Raw genomic sequence first — 14576 nt, forward strand, 5'->3', positions numbered from 1 at the left:
TCTGACTGGGCCACTCAAGGACATTCAGAGACTTGTCCCGAAGCCATTCCTGGGTTGTCTTGGCTGTGTGCTTAGGGTCGTTGTCCTGTTGGAAGGTGAACCTTCGCCCCTGTCAGAGGTTCTGAGCGCTCTGGAGCAGGTTTTCATCGAGAATCTCTCTGTACTTTGCTCCGTTCATCTTTCCCTCTGTCCTGACCAGTCCCTGCTGCTGTAAAACATACCCACAGCATGATGCTGCCACCACCATGCTTCACCATAGGGATGGTACCTGGTTTCCTCCAGACGTGACGCTTGGCATTCAGGACAAAGAGTTCAATCTTGGTTTAATCAGACCAGAGAATCTTGTTTCTCATGGTCTGAGATTCCTTTAGGTGCCTTTTGGCAAACTCCAAGTGTGCTGTCATGTGCTTTTACTGAGGAGTGGCCTTCTTCTGGCCCCTCTACCATAACGGCCTGATTGGTGGAGTGCTGCAGAGATGGTTGTCCTTCTGGAAGGTTCTCCCATCTCAGCAGAGGAACTCTAGAACTCTGTCAGGGTGACCATTGGGTTCAAGGTCACCTTTCTGACCAAGGCCCTTCTCCCCCGATTACTCAGTTTGGCCAGGCAGACAGCTCTAGAAGAGTCTTAGTGGTTCCAAACTTTTTCCATGAAAGAATGACGGAGGCAAATGTGTTCTTGGGGACCTTCAATGCTGCAGAAATGTTTTGGTACCTTTGCCCAGATCTGTGCCTCGACACAATCCTGTCTCGGGACTCAACGGACAATTCCTTCAACCTCATGGCTTGGTTTTTGCTCTGACATGCACTGTCAGCTGTGGGACCTTATATAGGCAAGTGTGTGCCTTTCCAAATCATGTCAAATCAATTGAATTTACCACAGGTGGACTCCAAGTTGTAGAAACATCTCAAGGATGATCAATGGAAGAAGGATGCACCTGAGCCTAATTTAGAGTCTCATAGCAAAAGGTCTGAATACTTATGTAAATAAGCTATCGCTGTTTTTTTTATTTTTAATACATTTGCAAAAATGTCTAAAAACCTGTTTTCACTTTGTCATTATGGGGTATTGTGTGTAGAACAAAATTTGCTAAAAGTCAAGGGGTCTGAATATTTTCCCGAACGCACTGTACCCCAGCTAAGGGCTGTATCCAGGCACTCCGCGTTGCATCGTGATTAACAACAGCCCTTAGTCATGGTATATTGGCCATATACCACAGCTCCTCGTGTCTTATTGCTTAATTAACCCATGTGACCTACTTGTGTGTATGTACTGACATGTAAATTGGAAAGTATTTTTGTTGTTGTCTGTAATGTATTTTTCATTATGTGTCGGGACCTCACTAAGACTCGCTGTCGCCATTTGCGTCAGCTAATGGGGATCCTAATGAATCAAACCATCATTTATTCACATTAGTATAATAAAATATTTCAGTTGTGTATATTACACTTGTTTTATTTGATGACTTTATTGTTTCATTACAAGTCATCATCTCGTCTCTATAGAGCTGCTGCCTATGCTGTTTGACAAAAACACTATTCTGTAGTTCCTCAAACTAAATATGGCATAATTTTTTTACGAGTGCTGAATATCAACTATCAATCACTTAGATCATGTATTCTCAGGTAGAGATACCTCACGAAGCAGCAGCTGCTCTCTATATCACCTCATGATTGCACATTCATCTCTCTTCCCTAGCGTAAAAGAAACAGACTGGAGTAGTAGATGTACGTACAATGGATTATGGTCATTGTAGTTAACTACCACATTTTATGCGCTTAACTATGTAGAATATTGGTCTGTTGGAAATTCCAATCCCTATTTCATCGCACAGTTCAGGCTCGATCCGATTTATCTCCAGATAAATGTGCGCATTGAGCTCACAGGGGGGGGGTAAAAAAAAAAAAAATGGAATTCAAATCATTTCACCAATTAGTTGTTTAAAAAACGAAAAATTCATCTACATTTCAGTTAATTGCTCAGCACTACTAAGGACATAGCGCCCAGGGGAGCAGGTCATGTTTTACATCAACACATACAGTTTTGTTGTTTGTTGTTTGTATAACAGGAGAGGGCGGGGGGGTGTAGGGCAACATTGATGAGACTCCCTGGGAGGGAATATATTTTTAAAAAATCAGTTTCATTCCGTTATCATTGATTCAATGAGATAAAGAGACAGAGCAGAGGCAGAAATCAGTGAGCCAAAAAAAAGCCAGAGGCGACGCATCAATGACCAAGTAGGAACAGGCTGCAACATTCCACAATTCTTCCTATAGTGTTTTGTCTATTGTTGACGAGTGGAATGCCCGCATGGCTGGCGAAAGTGTTGTGGAGTGGAGCACGACAGTTGAGAGACGGAAAGACAATTGAAGTGGTGGAGATGGACATTAGGTCGGACTGCCACTAGTTGCATCACACGCCCAAATACTGTTTGACGTCAGCGTGATAGTTTCAACAACCGTGGAAGTTAGCTTAAACCAAAAAACGGAAGGAAAAGTAAAGACTGGTCCGGCCATCAAGGTCAAATTAAAAACAACCATGACAACAGCAACATCAACAATAACAAACATCAACAACAAAATCAAACTGAAAAACTAAAAAAACTCTGGATCAGAGTGTCTCTTCATCTTTGGTATAAAAATGGCCATCCTTGGGCTGCATTTGATCCACAACTAGGAAAGACTACAGAAATTGTCAACAATTTCTTCTATTGCTTTTGCTCTGATTGGTTTAAACCGTAAGCTCCTGCTGTAGGCTATCTACGAAGTATAATCACTGCAAGCATTTTTCACACATTTTTTTGTGTGTGTTTGTTTTAGACTTTTTTTCTTCTTAATTATTTTTTGTTGTTGCAGTGTGACAAGCAAAGCGGGCTAAAAACATCTGAAAGCTCATAAAAAAAAGGTCAAAGGTTGCAGATAAAAAGCGCTAACGTCATCAACGGCAATCTTGCCATAAAATTATATAATTATGATCATAAAAAACAAGTTCAGCATTTGCAACAGACTGCCTTTTCTACAATGCAGTGTCTTTTTCCCCCTCCTAATTCTGAATAATCTCTTCAAAGCTTTATCTCCTCCCCCTCTTTTCCTCGGCAGACATTTAGTTTTTTCTCTAACACTCAGTTACCTCTGACATAATTATTTATCAAAGTTTTCTTCTAATGAAGAAAAGAAAAAAACTCTTCTCTATTAAATCTGTACAGTTTACGTGATAGATCTTCTTTTTTTTTTATGTCTCTAGCTCAACTCCGGCAGTATCTTGTACCATCACAGTGGTCTAAGAGACTGATTTAGTTTGCTTTTTATTTTCAACGAGACGCCAGACTTAACTCTCTGTAAAAAGTCCTCTGACACCCTTAAAATTAAGGCCATGAAGATTCAAGAAAGAAAAACAGTTGTTTTGAATATATCTAGAAAACTAAAATTTTACACGAGAAATCCAAAAGAAAAGAGTGAAAAGAAATCGTAGCTTAATATCTGAGGAAGACAATCTCTGTGTATCTCAAACTTTGACTCCCCTTTTTCTAATTACAAAATAAACCTCATCACCTACCTGCGCGTTCAACATTTCAATTCGTTTTTGTATTTTTTTGTACTTTTTTTTTTCAGTTGAGAAATTTCTTGAAGAAACGACTCAAGCTCAAGCCCAGTCCACCAGGCATGTTCTCAGACTAAACATTTTCACCACTTTGCACTGTGCCCAGCGACTCCACCCCCACCCCCCACCCCTCCTCTCTTCCAGGTATGAAATGGAAAAAAAGTGTCTATTTTTTGGTGCCTGGGCAATCTGGAAGCAATCCCTCCTCTCTCCACATTCTCAGTGCAGCCAACCCCTCTGTTGCAAGGCAACGCTGTCACAGGAATATTCTCCGCGCCGGTCGCTATCTAATGAGGAAGAGAAGAACCATAATGAGAGAGAATAAAGGGACAATTCACCCACATTGAATTATTAATTCAAAATTACATATTGAATTACCCTGTAGAATAAACAGTCTATGGACACGGTATGACAGCATTTGAACCAGTGTCCAGATAAATAAAACCAAAACCAAAGCACGGATTGTACCCTGTCCATAGACTGCTTAGAGAGTAAGGAAACTAATATATCATTTGTAATTTGGGAAAACGATCCCTTTTAAAGGAGTCAACAGCTATAAAAACTCTATGTAAAAGAACAAAGCAGCAATTAGTCAGCTATAATATGGCAAAATAGCAGACAATGACAGCATAATACATGACAGCGATTAGTCATGATGTCAGCAGTACTCACTTGGACTGGTATGAGTAAGCAGTAACAAGGTCACTGGAGCCATCCACCTGGATCTGCTGCTGCTGCCCACTCACATCCTGCGATGAGGGGGCCACCGACTGAGGAGAAGCATCCGTGACCACTCCCTATGGGGACAAGAAGTGGGTGTGAGACAACAGGAAGTGACATCTTCCATGTAACTCAATGTAACCTTTTTTTTGTAATATATTTTGTATGACATCACATTTTACGTACGCTAGCGTTCAAAAGTTTGGGGTCACTGAGAAATTAAAATGACATCAAATTGATCAGAAATGCAGTGTAGACATTGTTAATGTTGTAAACGACTATTGTAGTTGGAAACGGCTGATTTTTAACGGAATATCTACATAGGCGTACAGAGGCCCATTATCAGCAACGTTCCAATGGCACGTTGTGTTAGCTTATCAAGTTATAGAACCCACAAATGTTGACGCTCCAGATACTCAACTAGTCTAAAGGCCAGTTTTATTGATTCTTTAAATCAGGACAACAGTTTTCAGCTGTGCTAACATAATTGCAAAAGGGTTTTCTTATGATCAATTAGCCTTTGAAAATGATAAACTTGGATTAGCTAACAGAACGTGCCATTGGAACACAGGAGTGATGGCTGCTGATAATGGGTCTCTATACGCCTATGTAGAAATTCCATAAATTTCCAGCTACAACATTAATGTCTACACTGTATTTCTGATCAATTTGATGTTATTTTAATGGACAAAAAAAAAATAGCTTTAAACTTTTGAACGCTAGTGTATGTCTCTGCGTAATTATGTCCCAAGCTGTTTAAATAAACCTAAACCTATGGATCTTCGTCAACGATTTCCTGAGTAATACTACAGTAACCTTGAGAAAGAGAAAAAAAGAAAAACTCTTTTAAAGTCACAAGACTACATGTGAAAGGATATGGGCTTCAATTCCGTATGCACTTTAACCTCACTGATCGTCGGCCATCACGGTCTCATCTCCATCACGTTAACAAGACTCCAAGGATGCTCTCAACACCATGTTAATACATCACCCTCCGAGATACTCCTTGTCTGCAGCTCATCTCAACAGTACAGATATATGATGGCGGCATTGAGGATGGAATAGGTCGAGAGGCAGCAAGAGAACCCCTGGGCTAACTCTCTCTCTCTCTCTCTCTCTCTCTCTCTCTCTCTCTCTCTCTCTCTCTCTCTCTCTCTCTCTCTCTCGTGACTTTATGAAGGGCAGCTATCTCCTGATTATCTTCTCCTGTCTGGAGCTGGGGGAGATGGATGGTGGTGTCAGGGCGTTGTCGGCTGGGCAGCCACTCGCTAACCAGAGGCCTGGGGCTGAGGAATGTGTGTGATGAGCACACGGGCCATCCGGGAGAGGGACAGCACCGCCGGCAGTGTGTCTCACTTCAGCGCCTGCCATCTGACACACGACTGATACTCCATTTGAATGGGCCGGAGCCGTCAGCCCTCCACACTCGTCATTTCTCAACGTGTGCCGGCCCGCTCTGAACTGCACGCTCGGCACACTCAACAGTAGCCGTGGCAACGAGTGCGTGGCAGTTTTTTAAATCGAGCGGATGTTGCCGTGTCAGTGTGTGTGTTTGTGCCTGTCCATCTGTGTGTGTGTGTGAGAGTGTGTATGCATTCCTGCCCTTAGGAGTGTATGTGTGTGTGCATCCAGTGTGAGTATGTACATGCAATCTATGTGTAGATCTGTGTATATGTGTGTATATCCGTGTGTGTGTATCCATGTATCTCTGCGTCTGTGTTTTTTTTTTGTTGGTATCATTATCCTTGTGGTTACCAGAAGTCTTCACAAGGATAGTTAAACAAGGGAAAAATCAGACAAGTGGGGACATTTCGCCGGTCCCCACAAGGATAAAAAGGCCATTTTAGGCTTAGGGGTTAGGTTTAATGTTAGTGAAAATAGCATCTCGAATGGGAATCAATTGTTTGGTCCCCACGAGGATGTTAAAACAGACTGTGGCTCACTTACTTCAACGGGGACGGCTGTCTGAGGCACAGGAGTGTACTGAGGAATGTAGGTCCCTTGCATAGGCGCCCCGGCAGCCGCAGCAGTCATGTACTGGAACACACACACACATCAACAACCTGTCATGTACTGGAACACACACACATCAACAACCTGTCATGTACTGGAACACACACACATCAACAACCTGTCATGTACTGGAACACACACACACATCAACAACCTGTCATGTACTGGAACACACACACATCAACAACCTGTCATGTACTGGAACACACACACACATCAACAACCTGTCATGTACTGGAACACACACACACATCAACAACCTGTCATGTACTGGACCACACACACACACACATCAACAACCTGTCATGTACTGGAACACACACACATCAACAACCTGTCATGTACTGGAACACACACACACATCAACAACAATCATGTCTTGTCCTTGTCCTAACTTCAACAACAATCAATTGATCACAGGAAACAGAAACAATCATCGATGCGGTTTATTAACAATCATGCCAGACTGTCGCGATCCAAGTGACTGAACGTTATGGATGACACGTTATGGGTTAAAGAATCATTTTGAAGCCTTGAGACAATTGAGAAATGGATTGTGTGCCACTCAGAGGGTGAATGGGCAAGACAAAAGATTTAAGTGGCTTTGAATGGGGTATGGTATTTATTTATTGTATTTATATTTTATTTAACTGGGCAAGTCAGTTAAGAACAAATTCTTATTTACAATGACGGCCTACAAACTCTAACCCAGACGACGCTGAGCCAATTGTGCGTCGCCTTATGGGACTCCCAATCACAGCCGGTGGTGAGACAGCCTTGAAGTAGGTGCCAGGCACACCGGATTGTGTCAAGAACTGCAACGCTGCTGGGTTTTTCCACACTCAACCGTTTCCAGAGTGTATCAAGAATGGTCCACCATCCAAAGAAACCATCCAACCAACTTGACACAACTGTGGGAAGCATTGGAGTCAAAATGGGCCAGCCTCCCTGTGGAATGCTTTCGACACCTTGTCCATGCCCCGATGAATTGAGGCTGTTCTGAGGGCAAAGGGGGGTTGAAACTCAATATTAGGAAGGTGCTCCTAATGTTTGGTATACTCAGTGTATATATATATATGTCCTTGTAATTCCCTTTCCATCCTTAGGAGGGCGCTGTGAGACATACATATGTGTTTTTACCAGAGCTGTCTGACTATGGGAGGCTAGTGAGAGAGGAACCGAGAGGAGAAAGCAGAGACACCCTGCTGATCCTGGACTTCACAGGCAGGCAAATGCCCCCTCCTAAGTGGGAGAGAGAGCAGAAACCAGAGGAGAGCAAAACAGAGCACTCAGATTCACCCTGAGTGCGCGCTACACGTGTGTTTTGGTGTGCGTGCGCGCGAACTGTGTATGTGTGTGTGTGTGTGTGTGTACGTGCATGTGTGTGCACCCCATGGCCTATATTCCATACCAGGCCTTTTAACAGAGCTGCAGGATGGCCATTTTACAGACGTCCTACATGCTGGGTTGGATGACAGCCACATGGCTTTCTCATGCAAAATAAATGGAGGCTAGTGGGCCTTTGTGTGTGTGTGTTGTGTGTGTGTGTGCGTTTGATTTGACAGTCTATGCTTTTTAATCATCACATGCTTGTGTGTAGGGTGTCTACACAATATGCAGATCAATCTAAGCTCTCCCCTCCTCAGTGTACAGTACATGTGTGTTCGTGTGAGAGAGAGAGGCTTTTAGCAATAACGCCTGAAAATCCCTCATAATAAAAACCCAGCCGGGTTGCCTCGCCTCTTCCTGTTTCTGTTTTTCACAGGAAAAGGAAGGACAATTCCTTTCTCTTTCTCCCTCCTTTCCCTCGTTTCTTTGCCTCCCTCCCAGTGATGAAACGTGTGGCCGTGGCCCCCTCTCTTGGCCCGGCGCCGGTGGAGTGTCATTACCGGCAGCGACGCTAATGGATCGGGTACGGCTCCGCTGCGCAGCGCTAATGAGAGGAGTTAAAGGCCACGGACACGGGTGATTAACTTACCCCTCTCCTCTCCCTGCTGTACAGGGCCACCGACACCCTGGGAGGACGGGTGCGGAGGGAGAGGAAGATGGTAAGGGGAGGGATGGGGAAGGTGAGGAGGTGGAAGGTGAGGGAGAGATGGTAGTGGGAGGGAGGGGAAGATGGTAGGGGGAGGGAGGGGAAGATGGTAGGGGGAGGGAGGTGGATGGGGTGAGGTGGCACACGTCTGACTTCCTGACTCTGTAAGACTCTCTCTTGGTTGTCCCCTCTCTCTCTCCATCCCTCCCTCATCCTCTCTGTCCTTCTCTTTCAGTCCAGAATCCGCTAGAAGAGGGCTATCACATTCCCTGTGTGACCTTCTCTGCTCTGGCGAACGGCGCCCCGTTGCATACCAATTCCTCAGGGCCTTTTGTCCCTCCCCGTAATCCATTAGTTATTCCACTAACTCACCTGTGAAGACTGGCATGAAAGCAAATGGAGGGGAGCGGAACTTAATTAGCGATATCAAAACCGATGTGTCACGCAGAGACAGGCTTTTGAAATGGTATATCTCTCTGTAGCTTGATAAGGGGGCTTAACAAAGGAACGTCTTCAGCCTGCCTGACCTTTCCGCTAACCCATTTACATGACCCTGACTGTACAGTCCCCAGCGCCCTGACATGTCAGGGGTTGACAGGGAGAGCTGACAGCGCGTGTAAAGTTGGTGGAATAATTGGCTGAAACGAGCAAGATCATTTTGGCCAGTTCATTTTGGCATTACCGCTCGCGGGGGTCATGTCTAGGCCAAATGAAGGTCCTCTAATTGTAGTATAGATAGTAGTATAGATAGTAGATAGTACACACACGAGATAACGTGTGCGCGCACACACACACACACACACACACACACACACACACACACACACACACAAAAAGCCTCGAGCAGATGGCGTGTTTGATGAGCGCGAGGCGGCCTCGGCCTGTGTTCTTAACGAGGGTGGCGTGAGTGGACTCCGTAAGGATCCCTCTTCACTGCACTATCCACACAGCCAAGAGCCCCAGTGGGGTGCAGGCAAGACAACTCCCTCTCTATCTGTCCGTCTACAGTACATACCGGGTTCCGGCAGCAACTCGCTGTAGGCAATTAATGGTGGCACAGCATCAGAATGGATACTGATGACTTCCACTTTAGAGATATTCATAAGATTTGCATCTTCCCTGCGGGGCATTACTAGCCTGATGGAACCAGCCGGCTTGCGGCATTCACCATTCTATTTCACTTCACGTATACGCCTGGGCCTAATACAACAGATACTCTCTCTGCATCTGTATTCAGAGAGAGTGACACTTGTGGTCATCCATACAGAGATGGATGTTTAACTGAAGAATAAAGGAGGACATATGCTATCGGAATGTCTTGCTGGGCCCTGACGCAGTACTCCCGTCACACCATGCAAGGCCCTTTGAGACCAGGCGGGAACAAAATATACCATACAAACCCAATCCATTACTATTAGTTACACTTTACAACAGGATGCCCACTCGTATCCATGCTCATACAACGTCTATGAGGGATGAGGGCTCAGACTAGTCTTGCTTCATCACTGTTATCCACCTTAAGATAGCTAGGTGAAACAACCGCATCCTCAGTCCTATTAGGAAAGTCAGTGCTCGTAAGAAAAGCTGTGTGGAGGATGGGTTCTAGCAGCAGCCTGTCTGGTTCTCCAGTCTGGTCCAGTGTTAACCTGTATTAGGGTGAGCCTAAGAACCCGTCGCCCGGAGGGACATCGCTGCTCCTCCTAGGGAGGATAAAAAGGGACAGCATGGTGCGCTAATCCCTCTTACTGGGGACGAGTCCACTGAGTTTGACCAACAACCTGTCTGTCAGCCACTGTCGCCATGACGACCAGAGCTGGATGTGAAGGATAGCTTCGGGGGAAGGAAGGTCACCTCTTGTCATGTCCCAACTGTGTCACTGTGTTGAAGGCACTGTCGGATTTAAATACGAAGGGCAGAATCTAACAAACGGGTGAGGGCCATTGGCAGAATAATATACATGAAAAGTAGCAATATCAAGCATTTGAAACAGTATCTAGGAATGCCAACTGAAAACAAGAACAGGACAATAACGTTGTCAAAGTGAGTTGAGGTTACCACCACATTTTGATAGCGGAGTAGAACTGTGTTGACCTTCAAAGCCGTTTCGTAATGAGGAACTTTCCTCACCACCGTTTAGCGGGCGCCGATATTCCTATACTCATTCTTTACCATAAAAACACGTCTGTATTCTCGGAAACCTACGGTCACCGCTCCTGGGGCAGAATGGGAACACTTAGTTATTTCCTTTGGGAGAAAAAAGCCACAGCCATGTCACCACAGGGACTTTGAGAACAGCCAAAAGTATTCTGAGGTGTGGCGGCCATTTTGGTTGTTGACTGTGAGGACAGACAGGTGCTGACTGAGGCTTTCATAGGACAGAGTAGCATGAATGACATGACATAAAACAGCTCACCACATGTAAACACTCCATGTTAAAATGATACGAATATACCTAGTTTCCACAGGTTCTTCCTGAGGCAACCATAAAGGGGCTTTCCCATCTGGCTCCAAACCACGTGATAAGAAAACACATGGCTTCTTCCCAATAGATTATCAGGGCATTGCATGCTATATGCAGCACACATAATAGTCTACATACAGTGTAGTGCCTCGGGGCTGTAGTCGGGTAGAAAGGAGCTTTTCATTTATATTCATCACACATCAAAACCCATCAACGTAGATTCACTCGCTCCAATCCTGCCTGTTAGCACAGCTGGGAGAGATTAGGGTCATTCTTTCATCCCAGAGCCAACATGGCGTCGCAGTTGCTGACAACTCACCTGGAAACACATGGCGCCGGCGGTAACTGTACAATGCAGCACTGTTTCAATCACGCGATTACACTCAAGACCCAGTGCTGGAGTAAACTAAGCCCCCTCTGCCCCTGGAGACATAGGGTTAGAGCAGGAAGTGGAAGACTGGATAGTGTGTGACACCTCTAAATCTCCTGACACAAGGGGGGGGGAGTTCCCTTTCTAAAAGGGGGAAAACAGGAAGTTGGTTGGAGTGATATGGTTGATGTGTGATTTAGCGGGTTAGAGGAGTCATCATATCGCCTGGCGTTCACAGTGAGGCTCGTTGTTCTAGTCAATGGGAAATCTGTTCAACTTTGGGATATTAAAGGGGATACGCTTGTCAAACATCTTGCTGTTCACACACACCAAGTGACGAATTTTCCATGTTGGACATGGAGACACTTTCAGAGATATATCCACACATTTCACTTAGGTAAATGCAGAAAGAATTGAATTCACCGGTGCCATGTCTGACCCTTTGACATAGATATTGCTGCTGTAGATACGGCATTGACCGTAGAATCCTATACTATTAGGTAAGGATATGAACACTACGGTGAAGCTACGGTGGAACCAAATCTGCCGCCGATACTGTTCAAGTACAGAGTTGAGAGTGAGACTACCGTATGTGGCTTGTGTCGCTATAAAGATATAAGCTATGCCCCTGATTACAGTCCGTGAAAGATAGTGTTTTCCTTGAGTAGAGATGCAGGCTTTCAGAGAAATATGATTTCAGGCAGAATGTACCGCACACCCAGAGCTGATTGGTGAAGGTGCTGGAGGCAGAAGGCAAAACTGGAGAAACAAGAAAAATGCCAGTCAGATGCAAATATCTTTCCCACGACTGTTTGTGGAGATACGATCTGAGGAAGGTCGACTGACCGAAACCTCATCCACAATTAAAGAGACCTTTTCCTGTTTCTCCAGAGAATATTAGTAGATACGGTCCTATGTGACTCGGTCGGTAGAGCACGACTCTTACCACACCAAAGGGTCGCGGGTTCGACTTCTGCTGGGGCCACCCATACGAAAACAATCTATGCACGTGTGACCGTAAGGACGCTTTGGATGAAAAAGCATCTGCTATTTATATATTAGATACAGGAGGCATGGTAGTAAAGATAGCTGCCGTCTCGGAGTGATATTATTGGACGTGAATAGGATATACAACGGTGCATTCTCAAAGTGATATGATTTAGCTCAAGTAGACCCAGCATGGAGGGGTCCATGGATGGTACAGTACTCACACTTCCTGTAGTGCCCAGGGACAGATGGTTCATCTGCTGGGAGAGCGGGCCCATCATGTTGGCAGGCTGCATGGACATGGTGTGGTCCATGGCTGGGGTGATCACTGCACCCTGCGGGAGGGGAGAGGGGAAAGGGGGGGTAGAGGGCATGTTAAGGCAATAGTGCCAATCGGTGGGCGGAGAACAAAGTGGCATTTTATACATCAATGGGTTGTTGAGCGTCGGCGCAGCAGAGCATCAGAGAGTCAATACCCGCCGTTGATGTTGCCGACGTGCTGTACGCGACTGGTTCATTGATTGTCTGTGGTCGGCACACATCTCTTCCCCTCATGCTATTGCGACACGTGTAGCCCTAACAGGCGAATCAGTAGCGGTAACGTGTTCTTTTTCATAAGGCGCTCTGGATGGAACAAGAGGGAATGTGAAGAATTCATGGCTGCTCTTTCATCGCCTCGGCACGAAGCGAGTTGCTTCTCGCTTCTCTCTACCAGCCAAACCTCTGGAGTGATTCAGAAACAAAGCCTTTTTCCTGGGCTCCGACTCTTTCCTCTTTTACTCGCTTTTCCCTCGCTAATTTGTCTACTGTGTCTGTCTTCCTGTGTGTGTGTGTGTGTGTGTGCACACCCTGCTGGTGACTGTGTGGGACGATTGGAGAACAAACTGAGCAGACATGGCCTGTCAGAATCGCTGAGGCTGTCTCCTCCCTGGCGTTCAGAACACTGCTGCTGTGTGGCAGGCCGCTCTCTTTCTCCCCCACTCTCTCTTTCTCGCTTCCTCTCTCCCATCACTCTCTCTCTCTCTCTTCCCCCGCTTTCATTTTCTCTCTCTTTTGTTTTCCCTTTCTCTTTTGTTTTACTCTTTACCTATCTCCTATTTTTCTCTCTCTCGCCTGTCTTTCTCTCTCTTGCCCATCTCTCCACTCCCCACCCCCCTCTGCACGCATGCAAGGCCCAATCCCTCCCGGAGTTTCATCTCAGCAAAAAATAAGGAAAGGCGGGCTGGAGAGAGTAGGGTGGAAGAGGGTAATGGAAAAGAGGGTGACAGGAGAGAGAGAGATTGGGAGATAAGGGAGAGGGACAAACAGAGAGAAAGAGAGAGATTGGGAGATAAGGGAGAGGGATAAACAGAGAGAGAGAGGGATGGGGGATAGAGGAGTGGGGGAGTTAGATGGATATTGGGAGACAGAAAAAGGTGAAGAAGATGGATTGAGGGAGAGACAGGATAGAGCTAAGGATACCTGTAACCGATTCAGCGGCTGACAATGCTTTTATAATGGGAAACGGAGAGTAACGGAAGGGCTTAATTCACAGACGTGTCGGGGAGAGTTAAGCCGATTTATGATTTCGATTTTCTGTGTTCGTGAGAGTGTGTGTGTGTGAGTCTGTCTGTCTGTGTGTGTGTGTGTGTGTGTGTTTGTCTTTGTGAGTCCAAGGAGAGCCAGCAAAAGAGATGAGAATGATTTGTCTAGATTGTGTGTGTGTGTGTGTGTTTGTGTGTGTGTTTAAGAATGATATACTAGATAATATATATTCATGAGAATCTGATATGTATGAGGACGTGTTTTTGAGTCTATATTCAATTACTGTTTGTGTCGGTGTGTGTGTATGCCATACTGACTGTGTATGACATACACACACCCACACACACACTCAGTATGACATACACACACACTCAGTATGACATACACACACACTCAGTATAATACACACACACTCAGTATGATACACACACACACACTCGGTATGACATACACACACACACACTCAGTATGACATACACATACACACTCAGTATGACACAGACATACTGTTTGTGTCGGTGCGTGTGTATGTCATACTAAGTGTTTGTGTGTATGTCATACTGACTGTGTATGTCATACTGAGTGTGTATGTGTATGTCACACTGAGTGTGTGTGTGTGTATTATACTGAGTGTGTGTGTATGTCATACTGAGTGTGTGTGTGTATCATACTGAGTGTGTGTGTATGTCATACTGAGTGTGTGTGTATGTCATACTGACTGTGTGTGTATGTCATACTGAGTGTGTGTGGGTTGCTAACAGGAGAAGCAGATAAACTGTAGCTAGGTAGTTAAAGACGGCGAGATGTCAGACATCAAGGCTGTTAGACGGGCTGTAATGCCCTCGGTCTGTTGTGAATCGGGCTTTAC

The 14576-nt window shown here is 45.3% G+C and overlaps 1 protein-coding gene across 6 annotated transcripts in view; it reads right to left on the bottom strand.

Moving 5' to 3' along the window:
• Positions 1-3183: 3183 nt before the first annotated feature.
• LOC118397695 (RNA-binding motif, single-stranded-interacting protein 3-like) overlaps positions 3184-14576 on the bottom strand; it is a 348179-nt gene continuing 336786 nt past the window's right edge. For 5 of the 6 annotated variants that reach the window (XM_052470599.1, XM_052470597.1, XM_052470596.1 and 2 more), the window contains 4 exons: positions 12409-12519; positions 6266-6355; positions 4271-4395; positions 3184-3885 (listed from right to left, as the gene is read on the bottom strand). In XM_052470599.1, coding sequence (XP_052326559.1) covers positions 3882-3885; positions 4271-4395; positions 6266-6355; positions 12409-12519 — 330 coding nt within the window. In that variant the 3' untranslated portion in view covers positions 3184-3881. Of the gene's footprint in view, positions 3886-4266; positions 4396-6265; positions 6356-12408; positions 12520-14576 lie in introns of those variants that run through there. The other variant, XM_052470601.1, reaches the window with a different exon arrangement.

This window comes from Oncorhynchus keta, chromosome 19 (genome assembly GCF_023373465.1).
Source record: "Oncorhynchus keta strain PuntledgeMale-10-30-2019 chromosome 19, Oket_V2, whole genome shotgun sequence".
Classification (NCBI taxonomy): Eukaryota; Metazoa; Chordata; class Actinopteri; order Salmoniformes; family Salmonidae; genus Oncorhynchus; species Oncorhynchus keta.